The sequence below is a fragment of the Cherax quadricarinatus genome, chromosome 30, assembly GCF_038502225.1.
Source record: "Cherax quadricarinatus isolate ZL_2023a chromosome 30, ASM3850222v1, whole genome shotgun sequence".
Classification (NCBI taxonomy): Eukaryota; Metazoa; Arthropoda; class Malacostraca; order Decapoda; family Parastacidae; genus Cherax; species Cherax quadricarinatus.
Window position 1 is genome coordinate 214156 of NC_091321.1, and position 25845 is coordinate 240000.

The 25845-nt window shown below is 42.3% G+C and overlaps 1 protein-coding gene and 1 long non-coding RNA gene across 2 annotated transcripts in view; one reads left to right on the plus strand and one right to left on the minus strand.

Moving 5' to 3' along the window:
- Positions 1–6952: 6952 nt before the first annotated feature.
- LOC128692581 (uncharacterized) overlaps positions 6953–25845 on the plus strand; it is a 47779-nt gene continuing 28886 nt past the window's right edge. The window contains exons 1-2 of the long non-coding RNA XR_008407605.2: positions 6953–7282; positions 7884–8035. This is a non-coding gene — a long non-coding RNA (uncharacterized lncRNA). The remainder of the gene's footprint in view (positions 7283–7883; positions 8036–25845) is intronic.
- On the minus strand, positions 17757–23930 carry LOC128692580 (uncharacterized). Its single transcript, XM_053781743.2, has 5 exons — positions 23679–23930; positions 21714–21855; positions 20858–21544; positions 19986–20156; positions 17757–19437 (listed from the first exon to the last, which is right to left on the minus strand). The coding sequence occupies exons 1-5, from the start codon at positions 23837–23839 to the stop codon at positions 19267–19269; spliced, it is 1332 nt and encodes a 443-aa protein (XP_053637718.1). The 5' UTR covers positions 23840–23930; the 3' UTR covers positions 17757–19266.

A 25845-nucleotide genomic window follows, 5' to 3' on the forward strand; every position in this document is an offset into this window, starting at 1 on the left:
TGTCTAGATTTTCTGTTCATCCTCCAATTGTGAGCCTATATGAAGAATTAACATATCATCTTAGTAAGATTGGCACAATGACCATGGTCTTTGTTATTTTTGTCTGTTCTCACGAAATTCATGATTCCCCCTATATGGAATGGTAAAGGACGTTAGAAAGGCTTCTCTGTTTGTCACCCTAATTTACTCTGCCCTTTTCGTCACTATGTTCATTCTCTCTTGGCTTCCCTTAATTTACCTCCCTTCTAGGTCCACCCTGCATCTTACTTTCCCCTCCCTCCTTAGAAAGTCCCAATTATTCGTGCTGACTCTTCCTTATTTCCAAGTGCGAAAGTTCACTTGCCTTCATTAACAACACTCATTCTTAATCATTTCCATTATCAGTCTCATGTTATTGCAGTGTACACTGATGGTTCTAAATCCCCTGATGGTGACAGTTTTTCCTGACAGAATCATCCAAGGTCATTTACTAGACTCAGCCAGCTTTTTCATATTCATCCTTTCACACATTGCTACCTGTTGCACTGTATGACATTTCCGGGTTTGGCACTTAATTTTATTATATTATTATTATAGTAATTTAAATAGTATGTGCACCTTTTACTGCCCAAAGCCCAAAAATTAAAATTGTTCTCATTGTCCATATTAAAAAAAAAAAATTCTTATCAATTAAACAAGTACATTTTTATGATGGTAATAAAACAAAAAAATTCCTGTTAGTATTTGCCAAGATAAAGTGCTGCACACTTAACATTTTTCTGTTTTTATATTTTCTTTGAGATTTTCTAATTTTTTACATTTTTCCAGTAATTTTTGTGGCCCATGTGACCCATATCATGCACAATATACACCCACCCACCTGTTGCATGCAACACAATATCTGCACTAATAGTGTCATATGTAAATTGTTTACAGAACATGTTTACACAACAACACACACACACACAGTTACAAATGTTTCACATTACTATTGTTCTAGCATTCATGTACACACATGCTAGCACTGGTCATGTTCCCAGAGCTGTGGAAGTCCTTGAAACATGACTCTATACACAGTGGTGTTTACTCACTTTACATAAAGTATCTCTCTCGGCTTTGGCGGGGCCTTTTGTGCACGGACATAGCATCTCCTCTGAGCCTATTTCTTCTTTTCTGTAGCAGGAAGTGTTGTTAGGAAGTGATCACCAAACTTCAAACAAAAGGGTATTCGGTGATCATCTGGCAGCGATATTTCCAGCATTCTGAGTGTCACTTTTGGTCATTATATGTTTGAAACCAAAGAACTCATCAATGGTTCCATAATTCTCATTGTTAGAGCTGTCACTGGGGAATAAAACTCGTTCAGTTCACAGTGCGACTGCAGAGGCTCCAATTTTTTTGTATACTGTTCACACTACCACACAAACCTGTTCTTTCCTATGTAGGCTTATCAGGTCTCTCGCACCAAATTTGAAGCCACTAGAATTTTTGCGTAAAACTATTTGAGGGACTCTGGCATCAGTAACAGATCTACATGACAGCCACTGAAAGAGTTAATTAATGATTGGATAAGATATTAAGCAGTCTGAAATATATGATTTTAGTGGAATTTTTATAAATGTTTATTATAAAAATTTTAGTATGTAGAATGTATTTGCTGTAAATTATTGGTTTAGTTGGAATGTTAGTTAGATTCCCATCAGATATGTAAAACAAAGCTCATCTTGCTGAAATTTAGTTACTATATTCTATGTTTGTTAAGTAATATTACCAGGCTTCTTGTATTTTTCTATTGGTAAAAAAATAATGGTATCTATCATTAATATTACATAAGATAGAATAGTCAAACCGTTGGCAAGTGTCTTGCATCCTGTGATCTCTGTACCCAGTAATAGTTGGTGACCTGAATGCCTGTTAGTCGAAGGATAATGTTCAGGGGGTTGATGGTTAGTCTGTATATTCATTGGCAAGTTGTCCCAGCCTTCATGTGTTGTTCCTTGATGCTGGAACATACAGCTTGCTACATTGAGTATCGATTATTATTAGCAGCAACTTTCATATTAAACTGAACTCTAAGTGGGTAACATTACAGCTGAATAACCAAGACTCAGAAGGACTAATAAATAGCTTGTGATAAAAGCCATGACCCGTAAAGTATTTCTTCATGCTTTTGGTAGTTTAATATTGACCAGGCATTTAGTAATGTTAAGGTGGCTTGACATGCAAAAATATGTATTAGTGATAACTTGCTTTTTTTAGGCGTAATATATAAAAACAGAATCATTATACAGAGTAAATTTGCCATGCAAGCCTAATCAAAGGTAGTTAGGAAATCTAATATGTGAATTTATATTTGAGAGGATAATAGTACTTGTATAATAATTTATTGAACCAGTGCTAAAACATTCCATTCCTAACTTCAGTTTTTATGCTGTATTTGTTGAAAGAACATTAAAATAAAATTTTATTTATTTTCAGTTTTTCAATATTCCTGAAAGCATTTTTTTTTTTTTTAACATACAGGTTGTCTCCCACAGAGGCAGGGGAACTCAAAAAGATTAAACCTTATAAAGCTTTTCTTCTTTTTACATTTAGTAATTTATACATTTAGTAATTTATACATCCTGAAAGCACGTACAATAATTAACCCCGAAGCCCTGTTCATTTATCATGTATGGGCTCCCCAAGGGAGGTTCCTTGATGCTGGCAAGGGGCTCTTGATCTAGGGAGTTGGATATGTGCTCCAGTTCCCTGGATTGAGCCTGAATACCTTCCATTCCTCCCCGTATGCACTGTATAATCCTACGGGTTTAGCGCTTCCCCTTGATTGTAATAATGATGCATGGGCACTCATACATGTATACTCCTTGTTTCTGCATGCCTGGAAGATGAGTCCGTGGTGATGGCTCCTCAATGAATAACATAACTGAAGAGTTAGAGGTAAAATAGGAGGTTTAGTGCTGAATCAGTTGGCTGGTGTTTCATCACTCCTCTGCATGGTGGTTAGCTGCATCTTAATGTGCCTGTATTACCACTGTGCAGACTCTTGGTTCCTGGGTTTTTATTCATAATTCATTTTGTGGATAGTGGACCTCCATGTAAAGTGCTCAGTGGGTGGTGTAGCACATGGCCTGATAACTGTCTGTATAATACTTGGCCAAGGCCAAGCAAGCACTGAAGGGCAGGGCCAGATTTATAAGGGGGGCAACTGCCTGGGTCCCCTTGCCAGAGGGGCCCCCAGACAAAGGACTTCCTTTATAACAAAATGTAATAATAAAAAAAATGGTTTAATTAATAAAAGCAATTAACAAATAAAGTGTGTGGGGGGCATCAGAAAATAGAAAGAAAGGGTGCCCTCCACCCCCTCTACATTTGAATAACTTGTCTTGACTTAACTATTTTTGGTAAGCGTAAGTTTAGAGGTAAATGACCAGATCATGTGGTCAGAGGTGACCAGGGTGTGCACGCATGTGTGTGTGTGCGTGTCTGTGTGGGAGGTAGCTATTATGTGTAAGGCTTTGATTGGCTATGTCGACCTCATAAGGGCTATTTCTGGTTAGTGTCAGTGTAAAGGTCAATGACCAATGAGTCAATTGGTGGCCTGGGGCTATACACGTGTCTGTGTGTGTTTATTGACTACTTTTAGTGCTAGCAAGTGGTGTGGGGCAGTGGTGTCTGTGTTTTAGATCTGTGTATTGCTCAAAAAGGTTTGTGATATATCATTGTTTTGCAATTACACCTTACACATGCATACACACACACACACAAACACACATACACACACATACACACACAAACACACATACACACACATACACACACACGGCAGGAGCTCGGACTCGACCCCCGCAACCTCAACTAGGTGAGTACACACGCACACACACATGCATATTCTTGGACTGCAAGAAGGCGTTTGACACAGTTCCACACAAGAGATTAGTGCAAAAACTGGAGGACCAAGCAGGGATAACAGGGAAGGCACTACAATGGATCAGGGAATACTTGTCAGGAAGACAGCAGCGAGTCATGGTACGTGGTGAGGTGTCAAAGTGGGCACCTGTGACCAGCGGGGTCCCACAGGGGTCAGTCCTAGGACCAGTGCTGTTTCTGTTATTTGTGAACGACATGATGGAAGGAATAGACTCTGAGGTGTCCCTGTTTGCAGATGACGTGAAGTTGATGAGAAGAATTCACTCGATCGAAGACCAGGCAGAACTACAAAGGGATCTGGACAGGCTGCAGACCTGGTCCAGCAATTGGCTCCTGGAGTTCAATCCCACCAAGTGCAAAGTCATGAAGATTGGGGAAGGGCAAAGAAGACCGCAGACGGAGTACAGTCTAGGGGGCCAGAGACTACAAACCTCACTCAAGGAAAAAGATCTTGGGGTGAGTATAACACCAGGCATATCTCCTGAAGCGCACATCAACCAAATAATGGCTGCAGCATATGGGCGCCTAGCAAACCTCAGAACAGCATTCCGACATCTTAATAAGGAATCGTTCAGGACCCTGTACACCGTGTACGTTAGGCCCATATTGGGGTACCACTAGCAAGTTTTTTGGGCCCATTGTAGCTTATTTCACAGTCCAACAAGCACTAAACACAATGAAATTATCGTAAAATGTTTGAATGAGAGCGCAAGTTAGTGTTCACTCAAGCATCAACAAAACCAGACTGGCTCACAGCGCCTACGTGGGTATGTGGACAGAGCGGGCTGCCGGACAGGTCCGGCACCCGGCAGGTCGAAAATAGGGGCGAGTTTAATAATAGGGACAAAGTTGGTTGGAAAAAAGGGTTCTATTTTCGAAGAGTTCAATAAGCGATACATTTGAAATTTGAGGTTACACTGTACATGTGTGTGTGTGTGTGTGTGTGTGTGTGTGTGTGATTGTCATTAAATGTCAAAAAATCTGAATATTTTTTTTTTTTTTTTTAGAAGACCTAGTATGCAACGGAAAATTCAGTTATCAGGAGCTCAGAAAAGAAAGATTTCCAAAGAATCAAGCAAAATAAATGCTGCGGTCTTGGTAGACAAAATACCTTACAGAATTTTTCTCTGCTTCTGTAGTGGAAAACATAGAAGCTACTAATGAAGAACCAGTACCACTACCAGATAATGTTTCTTCTGAGGACCCATCTGCATTCCCAAGTACATCTGCAGGAAATAAAAAACATACCAAATCAAGATAGTAAAGGTGATGAATCACCACCTGGAGTTTACCTAGAGAGAGTTCCGGGGGGTCAACGCCCCCGCGGCCCGGTGTGACCAGGCCTCATGGTGGATCAGAGCCTGATCAACCAGGCTGTTACTGCTGGCTGCACGCAATCCAACGTACGAGCCACAGCCCGGCTGGTCAGGTATCGACTTTAGGTGCTTGTCCAGTGCCTGCTTGAAGACAGCCAGGGGTCTATTGGTAATCCCCCTTATGTATGCTGGGAGGCAGTTGAACAGTTCTACAGATACTTGTTTAAACATGGACAGTGAAGCCCCACCATGTGATTCAGACCCAACCATGTGGTTTCCTTTCAGAGAAAAGCACGTGTCCTTTTGGTCAACTGCCACCATATAGATAGATACCGAAAGTGTGACACCAAAGATATAAATAAAAGCACACTGGTAATTATTATATAGTGTAGATGGAATATTATACAAACTGAAAATTATAGTCAATTATTCTTAGTCAATAAAAATGAGAAAAATAAAATCAGACGTCTTCTTCGAAACCCAACGTATTTTTGTTTTCCGAAAACTTCTGCTTATCATTCATTTTAGTTCATTTCTTATTTGTAATTCAATTTAATTTCCATTTTGAGGGCCCCCCAAACCTAAAGTACCCCAGGCCCTCCAAGGTCTAAATTAGTCCCTGGCTCGCAAGACCCTATATCTTGCTCTTATACAATGTCATATGGACTACGCTTGCTCTTCATGGTACTCTGCCTTGACAAAAAAAAAAAAAAATGGAAGAGTGACTACAAATCACCCAGAACAAAAATGGTAAGATTCATCCTGGACCTGGATCCAGGAGAGCATGTAGACCAGGATGAATTACAGCAGTTGAATATGTTGAATGTTGAAAACAGAGTAAACAGAAGTTAAATCAAGTTTATAAAACTGCTCACAGTGTCCGGAATATCTTGCTGCCAATTTTGTCAAGGCTGGGAACCAGAGCAATCATAGTATGTACTAAGGGGAGAGAGCACAACTTTTGTAAAACAATCTTCCTTTCATGTATAATACAAGTGGTAAAATAATCTGCCCTCATCGACACCATGCCCAGCCCTTCTAGGGCAGGGTAGGTGCCTGAGCCAGAGTTTGCAGCTCACAAGACTGTCATTCCCATTAGACCCCTTGGGGTGGGGATGGCAGTCCAGAGAGGCCTAGCTTCTCCCTACGAGCCCCATGAGGGCGGGGAATGTGACTAGGCCTGGGGACAGTTGGTCCCAACGATGAGGGGGTACTTGTGCCTCCTCCCATGGGAGACTTGGGTCTCAGACACTCCCTAGATAGGGAGCCAAGGCCGGGCCACCGCTTGGAAAAGGCCCGGGCCGGGAGAATGCCGGCGAATCGACAAGAAGAAGAAGAATCTGCCCTTCATGTAGAGTACTAATGGTATAATAATCTCCCCTCATGTAGAGTACTAGTGGTACAATAATCTCCCCTCATGTAGATTACTAGTGGTACAATAATCTCCCCTCATGTAGAGTACTAGTGGTACAATAATCTCCTCTCATGTAGAGTACTAGTAGTACAATAATCTCCCTCTGCGTGCTGCCAGCAGTAACAGCCTGGTTGATCAGGCCCTGATCCACCATGAGGCCTTATCACAGACCGGCCCGCGGAGACGTTGACCCCTGAAACCCTCTCCAGGTATACTCTCATGTAGAGTACTAGTGGTACAATAGTAGTGGAGTTGAGCGCCTCTGGTGGTGAGAGTGGTGGCCTTGAGAGAGGTTCCTTGAAGATGGTGGTGAGGGTCTCTTGATCCAAGGAATGTGATCTATTCCACTGAGAGTGAACTTATCCTCCCAGGTGGTCCATGACCCCCACGGGTTGAGCGCTCTACTAAGAGTAGTACCGAGAGTGAGGGTGTAGTAGTGCTATCTAGTGGTGGTAGTCAGAGTTAGTCAGGTTATCAGTGATGGTGTTATAGTGAAGGTCAGGACAGTGACCAACCTCAATGTCACTAAAAGTCAGTTAACCTTCAATAGTCATAGAGATGGGATGTGTTGCTCCTCCTCTTGCCACCCCCCCCCCCCGGCCGGCTTTACCGCTTCCTCTTCCTTTTAATACACGTAAATGAAGTAAGTATTGTTTGGTGACGTATTTGTCAGTACAACAGCAGAGTTGAGCTGCAGCTCCTGGTCCCCACCACCAGTTTGGTCACCAATTTATTAATATTTTAATAAGTCTTAATTTAATTTTCTTTGGTCTTAGAGGGGGCGGGGATGATTGACCTTAGTGGAGGGGTTTTGATGCGAGGGACTGGAGCTACTTCTCTTCCTCTGATCAAACAATAACTCTCACACTAGGCGTTACATAACTCACAATTTTGTATCTAGTTCTGGGCTATTTTTTTTTCAATGTTGAAAAATAACAGTGATAGTCTCTTCATCCAAGGAACTTGCACCTTGTGATCCAGATAAACTTCCATGTAAACAAATTGTTAGTCATCAGGTGAAAGAAATATTTACTGAAGAAAAAGATAGGTTTACCTACAATGTTAAACATTAATGGGTATAACAGTCCGGCAGTAATGCTACTAATTTATATTACATGGTAATGTTTGCCTGTAAATGTGTGTAATGTTCATAGTTATAATGTGAATGTTTTGTTTCACGTCTGTATAGTCCTTGTGGCTTAGCGCTTCTTTTTGATTATAATAATAATAATAATTTGTTTCAGGTGTGGTAACTGAGGATTGCTGTGCCTGGCTGTGTACTGCAACATTGATCAACACAGCAACCTTGACCAGTCTGAGGGGTGGAGACAACCACACTAGTAACATTTAATGTTATATGGAGACGTCGTTGAGGTGGGCAGGGCCCACTTATAAGGTATTTCCAGGTTATAAGTCCACTAAAGTTTGGTTATTGATGCAGACAGTAATTGTATTAAAAGGGGAAGGTGGTGGGGAGAGTATAGGAAAGATTGTAAGCAATCGATATCAAAAGTAACTTAGTGGGAAGTATTAACTTATCTCACGACCGGAGATGAAATCTATGGCCAGGAAATATTGAGGAATATATTCTATAGGTTACCTAAAATGGGATGGAAATAAAAATTGGAGAAATGGGTTGCAAACCCTAGAATTGAAAACTGATTATATTTTAGGAAGTTTTAGTTATTTATTATGTAGTCTATACCCATCCTGCAAGATTGTAGAAAAGTCATGTGGAAGTGATATATCATGGCTCAGTTGAAAAAACCATACCCCCGGCCGGGATTGAACCCGCGGTCATAGTCTCAAAACTCCAGCCCGTCGCGGGTTCAATCCCGGCCGGGGGTATGCTTTGTTTGCAATCGTGTCATTACGATTTCTTGAGTCATGGCTCAGTTGGTAGTGGCGTCAACTGAAGAACCGAGATTCGATCCCGGGCACAAGTGGGCATGTTCCCGTATATCCATTGACACTGTTCACATAAAGGAGGAACACTGCAGCAGGCCTACTGGTAGGGATCGTATCCTGAGGGAGTATAAATACCCTAAAAAAAAAGTCATAAATCTCTTCCTGACATAATTGTGTAATTCTGTGTTAATCTACCGGGTTAATAATTATCCTGATATAGTTTAGTGTGGTGAGGGTAATGGCAGAGGTCTTGATGTCGGGTGTAAGGAAAGCCTATTAAATCAGGCATATCCATTATTAAAACATAAACACGCTAAGATAACAGGGATATCTTGCTACTCCTACTTACACTTTGGTCACACTTCACAGACACGCACATGCATATATATATATACATACATCTAGGTTTTTCTCCTTTTTCTAAATAGCTCTTGTTCTTTTTTATTTCTTCTATTGTCCATGGGGAAGTGGAAAAGAATCTTTCCTCCGTAAGCCATGCGTGTCGTATGAGGCGACTAAAATGCCGGGAGCAATGGGCTAGTAACCCCTTCTCCTGTATACAATTACTAAAAAAGAGAAGAAGAAAAACTTTATAAAACTGGGTTGCTTAAATGTGCGTGGATGTAGTGCGGATGACAAGAAACAGATGATTGCTGATGTTATGAATGAAAAGAAGTTGGATGTCCTGGCCCTAAGCGAAACAAAGCTGAAGGGGGTAGGAGAGTTTCAGTGGGGGGAAATAAATGGGATTAAATCTGGAGTATCTGAGAGAGTTAGAGCAAAGGAAGGGGTAGCAGTAATGTTAAATGATCAGTTATGGAAGGAGAAAAGAGAATATGAATGTGTAAATTCAAGAATTATGTGGATTAAAGTAAAGGTTGGATGCGAGAAGTGGGTCATAATAAGCGTGTATGCACCTGGAGAAGAGAGGAATGCAGAGGAGAGAGAGAGATTTTGGGAGATGTTAAGTGAATGTATAGGAGCCTTTGAACCAAGTGAGAGAGTAATTGTGGTAGGGGACTTGAATGCTAAAGTAGGAGTAACTTTTAGAGAGGGTGTGGTAGGTAAGTTTGGGGTGCCTACTTTTCCCAGTAAAAGTAGGCCTTAGACAAGGATGTGTGATGTCACCGTGGTTGTTTAATATATTTATAGATGGGGTTGTAAGAGAAGTAAATGCGAGGGTCTTGGCAAGAGGCGTGGAGTTAAAAGATAAAGAATCACACACAAAGTGGGAGTTGTCACAGCTGCTCTTTGCTGATGACACTGTGCTCTTGGGAGATTCTGAAGAGAAGTTGCAGAGATTGGTGGATGAATTTGGTAGGGTGTGCAAAAGAAGAAAATTAAAGGTGAATACAGGAAAGAGTAAGGTTATGAGGATAACAAAAAGATTAGGTGATGAAAGATTGAATATCAGATTGGAGGGAGAGAGTATGGAGGTGAACGTATTCAGATATTTGGGAGTGGACGTGTCAGCGGATGGGTCTATGAAAGATGAGGTGAATCATAGAATTGATGAGGGAAAAAGAGTGAGTGGTGCACTTAGGAGTCTGTGGAGACAAAGAACTTTGTCCTTGGAGGCAAAGAGGGGAATGTATGAGAGTATAGTTTTACCAACGCTCTTATATGGGTGTGAAGCGTGGGTGATGAATGTTGCAGCGAGGAGAAGGCTGGAGGCAGTGGAGATGTCATGTCTGAGGGCAATGTGTGGTGTGAATATAATGCAGAGAATTCGTAGTTTGGAAGTTAGGAGGAGGTGCGGGATTACCAAAACTGTTGTCCAGAGGGCTGAGGAAGGGTTGTTGAGGTGGTTCGGACATGTAGAGAGAATGGAGCGAAACAGAATGACTTCAAGAGTGTATCAGTCTGTAGTGGAAGGAAGGCGGGGTAGGGGTCGGCCTAGGAAGGGTTGGAGGGAGGGGGTAAAGGAGGTTTTGTGTGCGAGGGGCTTGGACTTCCAGCAGGCATGCGTGAGCGTGTTTGATAGGAGTGAATGGAGACAAATGGTTTTTAATACTTGACGTGCTGTTGGAGTGTGAGCAAAGTAACATTTATGAAGGGATTCAGGGAAACCGGCAGGCCGGACTTGAGTCCTGGAGATGGGAAGTACAGTGCCTGCACTCTGAAGGAGGGGTGTTAATGTTGCAGTTTAAAAACTGTAGTGTAAAGCACCCTTCTGGCAAGACAGTGATGGAGTGAATGATGGTGAAAGTTTTTCTTTTTCGGGCCACCCTGCCTTGGTGGGAATCGGCCGGTGTGATAATAATAAAAAAAAATAATAAAGAAAGGAGCACTGAAGCAGGTCTATTGGCCCATGTTAGGCAAGTCCAACTCTCGACCACTCTTTTGTCTAACCTATTTTTAAAACTACACAGCCAAAGTTTTAGCCTCGCATAACGGGATAAATTTTCCTTAGGCAGGATATATTATAGCCAATAAATCTATGGAAAATTTTCTAGGGTGCTTACCTGTATGTACCTCAACATTATATACATACCAGTAATCTCATTGGGAGACAACCATATTGTTTACCGTAGTCACCCCGTGTAGACATGTGAGAAAACTTAACCACCCCTGGTCGCGGCAAGTGGTTCCTTCGACCTCACAATCTTATCCATATCTATCCGAGACCAGTATGGATTGGATAGCACCCACAAGTACGGTGCTACTAATTAATTGTGGACTGTATAGATTATATTAGTTTAGCTGAATGAAGGGGGGTTAGGATACACCTGGATACATCCATCAAGGAAAAACATTTGTACATAATCCCACCACTTACCAGATGTTCTCTGGTGGTCACTTGATGTAGCTGGATCACTCATAACCTATCCAATTACAACATAACCTAACTGGCCAGCATCAGTCTGTTATAACTAGAAGGGTTACTTAACTGTGGGTGATTGATACTCCTTATTTCCTCCATTCACCATCTCATTTCGATGTCCTGCTACACCGACACGGTTCTCATTCCAGCAGGACGAGGTATCCGTTGGTTTGTCCCGGTTTAGAAGTCGTGATTCCATAAAACTTCATTATCCTCGGTACGAATCACACATTCACTCGGAGCAGGGCGATCTATTTCACATCCCGCATTCTCTTAACTCAATGTTATTATCACTGATTACATTACCATTCACAAGACGATTTAACCTCTCATAATTATTATACACATTAGAGATCACTCCATTAAGATCTGAGACCGATGAGTGATGATTAAACCAAGGGTAATTTTCCCCAGGACACAGTCCATAGTGACGCGCCAGTCACCCGGTCCTACCCTTATTCACTCATTTTACCACTTTATTACGGTGGTCCCGTAAATCACGTTCCCTCACTCTCCACCAGGAACAGTTACGACACTTCCTATTATGAAATGAGGCCTATATTAATCCTTAGGCCGCCGTGAATGCCAATTTCGTGGTTCCATGCTTTCCCAGCCTCCTCACCACATTCAAAACACTCCCGCCTCCCCCATGGCCCGAGTCCCCCTATACCCCCTGCACATCCGCGCATGCGCAAAGGGAACTCTTGGTTCTACCCTATTGTCAAATACATTTTTGACTCATATCGACACATTAAACACCTATTAGGCACTATACCTGGAGTTTACCTGGAGAGAGTTTCGGGGGTCAACGCCCCCGCGGCCCAGTCTGTGACCAGGCCTCCTGGTGGATCAGCGCCTGATCAACCAGGCTGTTGCTGCTGGCTGCACGCAAACCAACGTACGAGCCACAGCCCGGCTGATCAGGAACTGACTTTAGGTGCTTGTCCAGTGCCAGCTTGAAGACTGCCAGGGGTCTGTTGGTAATCCCCCTTATGTGTGCTGGGAGGCAGTTGAACAGTCTCGGGCCCCTGACACTTATTGTATGGTCTCTTAACGTGCTAGTGACACCCCTGCTTTTCATTGGGGGGATGGTGCATCGTCTGCCAAGTCTTTTGCTTTCGTAGTGAGTGATTTTCGTGTGCAAGTTCGGTACTAGTCCCTCTAGGATTTTCCAGGTGTATATAATCATGTATCTCTCCCTCCTGCGTTCCAGGGAATACAGGTTTAGAAACCTCAAGCGCTCCCAGTAATTGAGGTGTTTTATCTCCGTTATGCGCGCCGTGAAAGTTCTCTGTACATTTTCTAGGTCGGCAATTTCACCTGCCTTGAAAGGTGCTGTTAGAATGCAGCAATATTCCAGCCTAGATAGAACAAGTGACCTGAAGAGTGTCATCATGGGCTTGGCCTCCCTAGTTTTGAAGGTTCTCATTATCCATCCTGTCATTTTTCTAGCAGATGCGATTGATACAATGTTATGGTCCTTGAAGGTGAGATCCTCCGACATAATCACTCCCAGGTCTTTGACGTTGGTGTTTCGCTCTATTTTGTGGCCAGAATTTGTTTTGTACTCTGCATTATGTACTATCTGCATTATGAATGCATATAGCAGGGGAGAGTAATCTCCCCCGAAGACATAGATTACGTAGAACTGTTGGCCTTGGAACCCACCAACGACCTTCAGAAGCTGTGTGGAATCTGTTATTGCACGTGGTTTCTGTGGGAATGTTGGTGGGTTTCGGGCTTTGGGTAGTGGTTGTGGTGGGTGTTCTACGTATTTTATGCCTTTGGCTAAACTGTGCGAAGTTAAATATTAATTCATTGAGTTTACACAATTTCATTATTTTGTTAAATTTAAGCGGCGTTCAGGTTCCTATGAATATAAAAGTATTAGCATTCAGAATTGCAGTTGGTTTGTAAGTAGTGAAGTCTAACGCTTCTGGCAGCAGACGTTAATGATGAACATAATGAAATCCTGTGATCTGAAGTGAAGTGTTAGTCGGCAGAAAGGATTCGCTAACATCTGATGCTGATGAGTATAGTCAGGGGGGTGAGTTAGATTGGTATTAGTGAGAAATGATTATTAACCCTGCTGGGTTAGAAACCCAGAAAAAGAGATAGTGTGGGGGCTTGAATGTAATGGTCCTCAGGTTGTGCCTAGGATGCCAGCCATAAGTAACAGGTAAAGGTAGGTTATGAATTCAGGCTAGCATAGTAGTGTGTGTTAGGACACTGGTATACGGCAGGCCTCCAACTGGTTAGATAACCCAGTGTTGGTTGTTAGTCTAGTGTGCTATAAGGGACGTGGAAGTGGAGGGGAAAAACGATGTCTTAATGATCCTAACTACCTTCATATTAGATTCGGATGCCCTTCAAGGGTGTCTTTGTACTAGTGAAGGCATCTTGTTGCAAGTACCCTCCCCTTCCTTGGATCAAATCTGATTGCCTAACATTCCCCTAACTGTGTATAACCCCATCTATATCTAGTTATGGGAATTTTTATTTGGGTAAATGTGCACGTATGTAACAAATTGTTTGAATGGGGGGGGGGGGGTAAACACTCTGGACAGGTCGATGAAAGTCACTCAAGTTTGATTGAGGAGGGTAGTGCAAGTTGACTTTATTACATTTTTTCCAGTTAAATATAGGCATCTAAGGGATATTAGGAGTAGGTTTGGCTAGGTTGTATGTTACGAAGTTTACCCTCCAACTTGTTTAATCGCCACAGAATCCTCCTGACAAACAAGACTGGAGACAAGAGGTGATCATAATTACCTGTGTTAGACACATGCATAACACTTCCGCGTCCACTGCCCAGTGTCGCAACACTTCGCATAGCTTCCTGACAATACAAACACAAGGTCATGAAATTTAAAAAGGTATCACACCTCAAACTACTAATAATGGCAGTATTGAGGCTATCCGCCTCATTACTACTGTTAGTAGGGTTGGGGTAGATATTTTTTTTCTCCGAGCTTAAAGCTCCCGAATTGTGTGAAAGTTGTCCTCCTGCTAACAGATACAGCAGTTAAGGCTTGTCTCAAGGTTATTTCCTTTTTTTCTATTTCATGTGTGTAGAAATAGAAATAGATATGATTTTGATTGGCTTCACGATGAAAAGTACCTTGAAATTGAGCTCAAAGTAGCGAAATGTTCGATTTTTTGCCAATGTTTAGGAGTAACCAAATGACGTCACCATCCAATACCTGTCCGATTGGCACTGCCCCTCAACCTTCACATATTGGAAAGCTCTTCAACACGCTAGCAAAAGTGGGAGCAGACTTCATGAGGTAGCAGCGGCAGACAACATGAAGCAGCGGCGGCCAAGTGTAGCATTAAGAGTGTAGCACTTATAAGTCACTCTTGACATTTTTGGGTTATCCTAGGTTCTTTATACATGCAGTCAGGAGCAGGAATGGCCACTGTGGTGGCCCTATAAACCCCAACACCGACAATGGCCGCTGCCACCACCACTAGCCACATACGTAATGACGTGTATTTTATTAATTTAGTGTATTTATCATGTTTGTTTTTAATATTGTTTATTATGTCATATTACATTTATTGATAGATAAATAAGCCATAGAGTTGATATTAGGGAAATTATTGAAGTATTTTCTCGTGCTTGGAATTCCACTGGAACGAATTAATTCCATTTCATTTAATTTAAATGAGGAAAATTGACTGCAAACGAGCAAATCCGGATGTGAGCAAAGTCATGGAATGGAAAAAACTCGTAAGTAGAGTTACACTGTTTTTGTTTTCCTCAGACCTAGTATGCCACGGAAAATTCAGTTGTAAGGAGCTCAGAAAAGAAAGATTTCCAAAAAGTCAAGCTAAAGAAATGTTGCGGTCTTGGCAAAGACAAAATGCCTTACAGAATTTTTCTCTACTTCTGTAGTGGAAAACATAAAGCTACTAATGAAGAACCAGTACCACTACCAGATGATTCTTCTGAGGACCCACCTGCATTCCCAAGTACATCTGCAGAAAATAAAAAAAACATACCAAATCAAAATAGTAAAGAGGATGAATCACCACAACCACATTCTACAGATACTTGTGTAGACATGGACAGTGTCTTCCTTTGCAGATGACACCCGAATCTGCATGACAGTGTCTTCCATTGCAGACACTGCAAAGCTCCAGGCAGACATCAACCAAATCTTTCAGTGGGCTGCAGAAAACAATATGAAGTTCAACGATGAGAAATTTCAATTACTCAGATATGGTAAACATGAGGAAATTAAATCTTCATCAGAGTATAAAACAAATTCTGGCCACAAAATAGAGCGAAACACCAACGTCAAAGACCTGGGAGTGATCATGTCGGAGGATCTCGCCTTCAAGGACCATAACATTGTATCAATCGCATCTGCTAGAAAAATGACAGGATGGATAATGAGAACCTTCAAAACGAGGGATGCCAAGCCCATGATGACACTCTTCAGGTCACTTGTTCTATCTAGGCTGGAATATTGCTGCACACTAACAGCACCTTTCAAGGCAGGTGAAATTGCTGACCTAGAAAATGTACAGAGAACCTTCACGGCGCGCATAACGGAGATAAAACACCTCAATTACTGGGAGCGCTTGAGGTTCCTGAACCTGTATTCCCTGGAACGCAGGCGGGAGAGATGCATGATTATATACACCTGGAAAATCCTAGAGGGACTAGTACCGAACTTGCACACGAAAATCACTCACTACGAAAGCAAAAGACTTGGCAGACGATGCAACATCCCCCCCAATGAAAAGCAGGGGTGTCACTAGCACGTTAAGAGACCATACAATAAGTGTCAGGGGCTCGAGACTGTTCAACTGCCTCCCAGCATACATAAGGGGGATTACCAACAGACCCCTGGCAGTCTTCAAGCTGGCACTGGACAAGCACCTAAAGTCGGTTCCTGATCAGCCGGGCTGTGGCTCGTACGTTGGATTGCGTGCAGCCAGCAGTAACAGCCTGGTTGATCAGGCTCTGATCCACCAGGCCTGGTCACAGACTGGGCCGCGGGGGCGTTGACCCCCGGAACTCTCTCCAGGTAAACTCCAGGAAGCCCCACCATGTGATTCAGACCCAACCATGTGGTTTTCTTTCAGAGAAAAGCATGTGTCCTTTTGGTCAACTGCCACCATATAGATAGATACCGAAAGTGTTACACCAAAAATATAAATACACATCGGTAATATTTTGCAAACTGAAAATTATGTTATTCTTAAAGTCAAAATTGAGATAAATGAAATCAAACGTCTTCGAAAACTAACATTTTTTTTTTTTCGAAAACTGCTGTTTATCGTTTATTTTAGTTCATTTCTTATTTGTAATTATATTTAATTTCCATGTTGAGGGCCCCTCAAACCTGAAGTGCCCCAGGGCCCCCAAGGTCTAAATCCGGCCCTGCATTAGAGTATATTACGTAATTTAAATTGTTTTTTTTTTCTTATATTCTGTACATCCCGTAATATGGTTCTGATAAACTGGTGACAGAGAGGAAGCGTTCATGTCATAATTCTTGTGGTAAGTAGAGACCTGGTGCTGACACTGAGGGAAAGTGGGGTGATGCAAGGATTTGTAGTGTCCTTTCGACCTACAGATCAAATCATAATACCTCCCATTTCCCAAATGTTGTATGTGCATTAAGTGCTTACCCATAATTTTAATAATTCAGGGGATGAAGAAATAAGGAAATGCTCCAATAGAGAGGGTGGGGTCAAGGTGGTGGGAACAGAAGAGGTTCCGGTATATGGAAAAAAATAAGATAAACGCTCCAACAGAGGAAAGAGAAGGTGAGAGAAGAGGAATAGGAAGGATCTGAATAATGTATTACCGATAATATTGAATAAATGAAACGTGGTACAGATTTTGTTGCAGATTACGTGTTGCTCTTAGATTATTTGATAAAGCTTTGAACAGCCAAACGTTGTCTTAATGAAACTTTTTTTCAGTGCCTCTTAAACTTTATGAAAGAGGCTCCAGTTGAGACTAGCCGAGGAAGAGTAAGGGGAAGAGGGGGGTGGTTGTAGCTCCATTGATAGAGTAAGGAAGGCAGTCTAAAGTAATATGGTCGTACCCTGACGATGTTGATAAGGTATCGAGCTCGGTAATTGTCTGACCACTCATAAATTGTGCAGTCCGTCTTAGTTGTTTATTATTGTATATTACTGTAGTTTAGATATAAATAACTGTGTGGCTCAGATAAGTTGCAGACTGGCACAATTTATGATATAAAGACGTAAGCATCCTGACTTTGACATCTGAAACCAAAATTTATTCCTGTCGGCATTATGAGCTAGTGTTTACGGAGGGTGGAGAGTGATCCTTCTGACTTTTTTTTCTGTTCACACTTTCATACATGTTATTAGAATAAAATACAAAAAAAGAAACAAGTGAATTTTAATTTTTATTAGCAACTAAAGCATTGGTGGATAAAATAAGGGATTAACAGAGGAAATGCCGAAACCCATACAACCCATTAATAACTAGCTTGGATAATGCATTTGCCTGATGTGAGGCAATGGACTGGTGCTGTCTTGATCTTTCTTTTGGCCACTTGACTGAAATTTTCTATCTTGAAAAGTTTGTCTTGGTGTTTTGGCCTTAATAAGGATGAACAAAAATTCCATTTTCAAGAGCCTTTGCTGCGTCATTGTGTTGTGTCTACTAGCAAATTTGGAGACCCTTAGTTTTAATGTTGTCTTGGCCAGCTATCTGGGGAAATCTTTGTCTTGAGTTATGTTGTCTTGATATTTTGGCCAGTTGGTTGCAGAGAGAAAAATATTCTTTAGTGTTGTTTTTCTGCACTAAATGTCAACAGTGATAAAGAAATGTCTTAGTTCTGTTCATGGATGCTGATGTTGGAGACGTAAAGATTCGATCAAGAATAGTTCATAGTGGTAAAAAAATCCGCCAAGGAACTTCGATTCGATATATTTTTTAATGCTTATTTTTGTTCTGTTATATTTTGGGACAATAACTGAAAGCTCGTCCTTCAACCTTGGAGAGAGAGAGAGAGAGAGAGAGAGAGAGAGAGAGAGAGAGAGAGAGAGTGTGTGAGTGTGTGAGTGTGTGAGTGTGTGAGTGTGTGTGTGTGTGTGTGTGTGTGAGTGTGTGTGTGTGTGTGTGTGTGTGTGTACACCCAAGTTTTCACGGAAGATGGGTGTATATAACGTGTAATGCATGGGTGTTTTAAGTGACTAGCATTAGGTTTCCTTACAGATATATGTCTGCATGAGCAACCAGTATGAGGTCCCCTATCAAAGTAAGTGTCTGACCCGTATGAGGTTCCCTTGCAGTTGTGGGTATTTGTATAAATGACTTATTATAAGGCCCATTTCTAGCTGTGAGGAATGTTCATTCTGGTGTTAGTTTTCAGTGTTAGGATGTAGGTACGATTACCCAGGCCGCGATATATTTGTTACCCAACAACTAGGTGTAAAGTTACACATGAGTGACCAATATGAGGAAAGCTACCTAGGCTTGTCAGTGTCTAGTGTGAGGTTCTGTACCGTGTTTCAGCCAGGTGGAGTAAATGATCAGTTTGCTTTTGAAACAATGTATAGTGTGAGGTACATTTGAGGCGCGTTTTACAGCAGTACCAAAATGTCTACTGTATAAGTTCTCCACAACCTCGTTGTTTACCGTTCATCTGTTGTGCTGTAAGGCAGCTTGGTTGTTACTTGGACGTAGTGGCCGATGACGTGGACGACGATGACGTACTCAACGAGGCAGGCGACGGTGAAAACGACGGTGGTGAGCGGGTAGTGTTTCAAATCGCGTGGTTGAAAGTCTCGAGATTGTCATAAGACGTCGAAGAACGAGCCGACGACTCAGACCTGCGCCTCGGTGTTTGTGTGTATGTTAGGTAAGGCAGGAAGGAAGGTTGTTGGAGAGTGATGGTCTACTGCCGCGGCGGGTACACGTAGTAGTTGAACACATTCTCATAGTGTTCGTAGCGACTGGACTGCTGCTGCGGTTCGCCACACTTGCGGATGTAGTCTTCACACTCCTCGAAGGTTGCGGCGCCCTTCTCAATGCGCTCGCCAATGCCGGACTTGAAGGAGGCGTATCGCTGGGGGTAGGGAGACACACACATGAAGAAAGTGACCAAGCAAACACAGGATTAAAAATACTAATCGTATAACGGCATTTGAGTAAACACTGATCAGACAAACAGAACAAATGTTAACCTTAGTAAAATAAATGTAGAAATCTGTTCATGCTGAAAAAGCATGACAGTCTGTGTTGATTTGATATTTTTATAGATTCTGCAAACTGGAAAAGCTATTAAAGGTACCCTTCCATGAAGTAGGAAGGGGCGGAATCCCTCGATCCTAGCTAAGGGCTCTTGATCCAAGGAATTAAGTGATACTTTCGCTTTCCTTGGATCAAACCCGATTACCTGCTATTCCGTAGGCTCTGTACGACCCTTATGGCTTTAGTGCTTTCCTATGAATATTAGTTTTGATGGTACACATTAATGCTCTTTGGGAAAATAGGCTAATATGTATATACGTACTCTCGTTCAAAAGTGTAGTTTTGTACTTCGTTAAATTGTTGTATAAAAATTTTGAATAAATCTTTTTAATGAAGGCAGTACAGCAGATAGCGAACACTCACCTGCTGGATGGAACGAGCAAAGCAGCCGTCAGAAATCATACGAGCAGCGTTCTTGAGTGCTCGGGCGAAGGTGTCCATGGCCAGGATGTGACCGTGGAACAGGTCGCGAGGCTCCACGGACTCGCGACGAACCCGACCTCCAAGAGTGAACCCGCCCTGCTGCAGGCCACTCTGTAGATGGGAAATAGCGAGTGTGCAAATTACTATATTCATTTTATCATGCGCCATGTTTTGCCTGCCTCCAGTGCTAGTCAGACTATACACCTAATTATATTAGGCTACCCTGTGTGTTAAGGGATTAACTTAAATAGGTACCTTTTACATCAACACAATAGTACTGACTATTTAGGTTATCCTGGATTAATAACCCTTCTGGATTAGTAATCCTACTGGTTTAAAAATCTTCCAGGGTTAATAACCATAAATGTCTCCTAAATCATAGTTTGTCCCCTCTGGTCTGGGTCTCTGTGAGTATGGTGAAGGACGACCCAGTTGTTAGTTCCCATACTTGTCACGAAACAAGGGTATATATTTTTTTTATAATAAAATTTCTCTAATTACACTAAAAATGTTTTTTTTTATAACTAATAATAATGAGAGTTTTTATGACTGTAAGCTAACGTTTCGGAAATATGAAGAAATTATAACCAGAATAGATTTCGAATAAATTTAGTTTGAAATTTTTTAAGTTTCTTCAAACGCTTAACATAAACTTTTTTGTCACTCTTGTACCCATGTATAACAGCCATAAACTTGGAGAGACATTTTAATTTTTTGCCCATAAACATTAAGATTAGAGAAAATTTGAAAATGACAGATTATTACAGTAGTAAGAGGCTTGCATCTCCACTAGCTACCCTGAGACCACTTACCTGCTCCAGCACACACTTCATGACGTAGGTAGCGTCACGGATGTTGCGAGCGCAGATGTCTGAGGTACCGTTCACTTCCGGGAAGCTGTCAGAGGCATCGACAGAGCCGAGCATGTTGTAAGCAGCGGCTATGTAGACATCGTGCTCGTAGGGACGCCCCATGAGGCGGGAGAAGGCGGGCTTGATGTACAACTTGTACTGCTTCTCCAGACCGAAGTGTCGGAGCATGTGCATGGTAGCCATGGCGTCTGCCTCGTACTGGTGACGGCGAGGGTCGGATGGCTTGGGCTGGATCAGCAGCTGACCCTTGTAGCCGATCTTGTCCTTGTACTGCGCAGCCATGCGATATAGCTGTGCCATATGAGACATGTCCCGGAAGAACTGGCGCTGCAGAACGCTCTGGTAACCGTCCCGAGGGTTGAAGAACACGAAGTTCTCAGCGCCCAGGCGCTTGGCCGCCTCCAGACTGCGCTTTACTTGTGCACATGCATAGGCGAACACGTGAGCGTCAGGATTGGCTCCTGCGCCGTTCATGTAGCGAGGGTGAGTAAAGAGGTCAGCACTATAGTAGAGTGGCTTAATCCCAGTCTGCCTCTGGAGGTCGCAGGCTTGCGTTACCATCTCTTCCAGGTAGCTGTTGGTTTCCTCGAAGCTATCTCCTTCGGGGGCCATGTCACGGTCACTCACCTGAGGCACATACCACGTATAAAAAAATAAACTACGCACCCTTATCCCTTCCACGTTATGAGAATAACATTCCAACCAAACATTTTAATACATTACTATGATCAGGAAATTTAATTAACACGCTTTCTTGTTTCTTCGTAATGAAAGACATGGAGCTTGGGTTACATACTGAGTAGAACTTGACGTTGAGTTTGTGGAAGAACTCAAAGGCGGCAGTCATGCGACGCTTGTAGTTATCCAGAGACCTGGAGCCATCCTCCCACTGGTGCTGGTGGGCCCTCTCGCCGTAGTGACCTTCTGAACCGAAGTACCTGAACCATGACTCGTTAGCATTATTATTATTATTATTATTATTTAACACACTTTCTAATATAGCTTTATAAAATCTGAACCATATCTGAAACCTATATTCCATAATATAAATTATAATTTATATGGTTTAATATAGTAGGATCTTTCAACGCTCATCCACACTCGGGATGAAAAATTTTCCCTTGTATATAATCCTCATGACAAAAGTTAAGGGGGTGGGGGTGCAAACAGTGCACACTGGAATATAATGAGGGAAAGGCTAAACTCATAAGACTCTTTGGGATTCGGAGGCAATCACGTTCGATCGTCATTTTTTTTTTTTTACCGACATGAGGTTACTCCCTTAAAGGGAATTCAGTGGAGCCGTGCTTGATGCTCTATAGCTCTTTAATGAACAGTAAGAGGCATCACGGCTGACGGTAATGAGGTGGAAGTTTAGCCATCAATGTCAACGGAGATGTGTGCATTGAAGAGGAAGCTACAGTTAAATACACTCTGAGCAGGGGAACTGTATTACAATTATGGGTTTAGTTCTTCCCCATGAAAAATGAACAGGGGGAAATGGAAGACTGCAATTTAATACGTAAAGATTTGTTATAGCTACGAAAACTGGAAGAATTCATTGTCGAGGAAAAAATCGCCGTGATGACAAACTATTAAATCATACCATATCCATGGCAGGAATCCTTAAAAACACTAGGCTAACCACTCTGTGATTTGTTTGCAATCGTGTTACGATATCGTTAATAAAGACAGGCTGATGGGCCGATGATCAGGGAAATTACAATATTTAAGGAGCTTCAAGAGCTTTTCATTGGGGAAACATTAATTTTTTTTAAATATTTAGTGAGTAATAGTGCGATAGTTAAAAATGATAGATGAACTAATTAAATCAATGCACGTTTCCAAGAGAAGGGAAAAACTTTAGGGGGGAGAGAGAGAGAAATAGATATGGAGATGGAGAGATGATACAGTAGGAGAGGCAATAATGATACCTTTAGCATACTAGGAGGCAAACCACCTAGCTCATAGGACTTCATGCTACTTAATATACGTGAAGTTTTGTGACCTGATTTCATTGAGAAAAAGCATGGCTGACGAGAAACATGAGGATCTGGATGCTGGAATCTTTCACAATATAAATGGAAGAGTAAAACGTGTCGAAAGGTTAGGCTGTTTCATTCAGAGAAACGTTTAAACGTCTTTTAGCTTAGGAACAAAAAGTTTCAAAGGAAATACAGTAGGTGACGTTCCATGTAAGAGAAGTCAAATGGCACTGAAGTTACTTGAATATGAAGCTATTACAGCTTTCCAAGAACAAGTAAGGTACATTATTTTCAATAGTAGTGGCACGGCTGGTTCGAATACCATATAAAAATAGCTAATCTACAAAAAACGTTAATTTTTATTTTTTACTTGCTAAAATTTACTAACGTATGCGCCTGTAATTCTCTACACGGCTGCCCGAGTGTGTGCGCGTAAATGAGCACACTTGTCAGAGCAAGTTTCACACTCCGATAGGAAATGATCATGTATATATTTAAGCTATATGGGAAAAAAATAAAAATGTATCTTGTAATAGTCGGCTAAAGGGAATATTTAGATCACAATATTCAGTTGTCATTGTGTTCAAGATGCAGCACATAAACACAAGATTTAATCAACAGATGTCACCCGAAGATGTCACTCCTTGGTACAAACGCCACTTGTCTAAAGAGTGTCAAAACTTCCCTCTCCAGGGAAAGAGAAGTTGCATAACTCTTCGAAAAGGTGCCTCTCCCTAGGAAAGGATGGACCAACTTGGACAAAGAGCGTTACTCACCTGAAGGTGTTGAAGTAGCAGACGGAGAAGCGGAGCCACTCCTCCATGGAGCGGCCGTGGACGGTCTCGCCGGCGTTGTAGTGCCGGAAGACGAGTGTGTCCTCAGGGCCAGCATCCGGCCGGTACTCCACCCGCCCGATTCCAGGGAAGTACTTGTTCATGATGGCTGATGTGGCGGCGGCTGACGGCGGCTGCTGACGGAGGCGTGGCTAAGCGACGGTGCTGCTTCCTCACCCTGCCTTTGCCACCGTAGGTCTCCAGTTATATACTCGACGCCGTGCTCCGTAGACCATGTCCCCCACCGGTTTCGACACCGGATACCCGACACGCCACGCCTATCACAGACCAGCTCCTCGCTCAGCAAATCCAAGCACCCTTTCCCGGCACCTAGGTCCGTCCCTAACAATAGCAAGAGCTTGTACCCCTGGCCCTGACTCTCAAAATTCCACATTCATCTGAGATTTCCTGGACCCTAGAGACGAGAGCAATTTCCAAAAGCTGTCGGCCAGTTACAGTAACATCACACATCATAAAAATATTTAAAATTGTGCCAGGAAATCAAATTATCAGTTTTACTGCTGTATAATCCTACGGGTTTAGCGCTTCCCCTTGATTATAATAATAATAATAATCAGTTTTACTGAGAACCACGTATTTCATAGCATGGGACAACATCGCTTTAGATGAGAAGATCAGCTCTTTAACCCCTAATATATACTACAAACGTCAGAAAAAATAACACAGGAAGGGTTACCTCGCACTGGAATCTCATTTTGAGCTGAAGACATCGTAAAGTTTTCCATTAAAAGGTTCATCAGCTACGGGAGCTTCAAAGGTTTCGTTCCAATATTGCTGAATTTTCTGTTATTTGGGAATCGCCTATACCTTAAGCAGCAAAACTGAGATAAAAAAAAAAGAGAATTATAAAGATAAATTTAGAAGCTATGTCTAAACACGCACATGTGTATAATTCAAATTCATTATATGCCACAGAATGCATACTTGCATTAGTGTTATGACAACCAACCTGAGCATCATGAACTGGCTCGCTTATCCATTACCGTCTTAAGAACAAGCACCAAGTTTGTCAGCAGAGTGAATACAAGGGGAGAGATGCTTACTGGGTGAAGTAAAGGCATGTTTGCCGAGCAAGCTTTTATTGTGACATTTTACTTTTTGATAAGCGAAATGCCTTCGCGGTTATCACTAGACATCTTTCCATAATGCGAAACTGTCTCAATGAATGCCGTTTACTCCATGTCACCAGAGGTTGGGTAGTGATCGTAGGGATGGAAAAATGAGATCGTAGCGTGACGCTGACAGTACCTTTGTTACCCAAGTCATCCGTGTATGAAACCTGTTTATGGTAGCAGTACTAAATCTCCCTGTTCTATACTACACTTAGTTTTGTATCCACGCTAGGCCCTCCTACACAGTCATCAGTATCGGTAATATTTTACCTGGAGTTTACCTGGAGAGAGTTCCGGGGGTCAACGCCCCCGCGGCCCGGTCTGGTCTGTGACCAGGCCTCCTGGTGGATCAGAGCCTGATCAACCAGGCTGTTGCTGCTGGCTGCACGCAAACCAACGTACGAGCCACAGCCCGGCTGATCAGGAACTGACTTTAGGTGCTTGTCCAGTGCCAGCTTGAAGACTGCCAGGGGTCTGTTGGTAATCCCCCTTATGTATGCTGGGAGGCAGTCGAACAGTCTCGGGCCCCTGACACTTATTGTATGGTCTCTTAACATGCTAGTGACACCCCTGCTTTTCATTGGGGGGGATGGTGCATCGTCTGCCAAGTCTTTTGCTTTCGTAGTGAGTGATTTTCGTGTGCAAGTTCGGTACTAGTCCCTCTAGGATTTTCCAGGTGTATATAATCATGTATCTCTCCCTCCTGCTTTCCAGGGAATACAGGTTTAGGAACCTCAAGCGCTCCCAGTAATTGAGGTGTTTTATCTCCGTTATGTTTTAACTTAGTTTCCCATTGCAAGATATTTTTAAGGTATTCTTACTACTAGTGCTGCCTGAGCAGCTAGTTTGTTGTATACCCGCAGCTTATCCTGTGAGCGATAATGCAAAAAACAAAATTAGAGGCCACAGTAATTCTTTATCAGACCCCCCTGGATGTAATTACATCTTTAAATTATTACCATTTCGTATATAATACA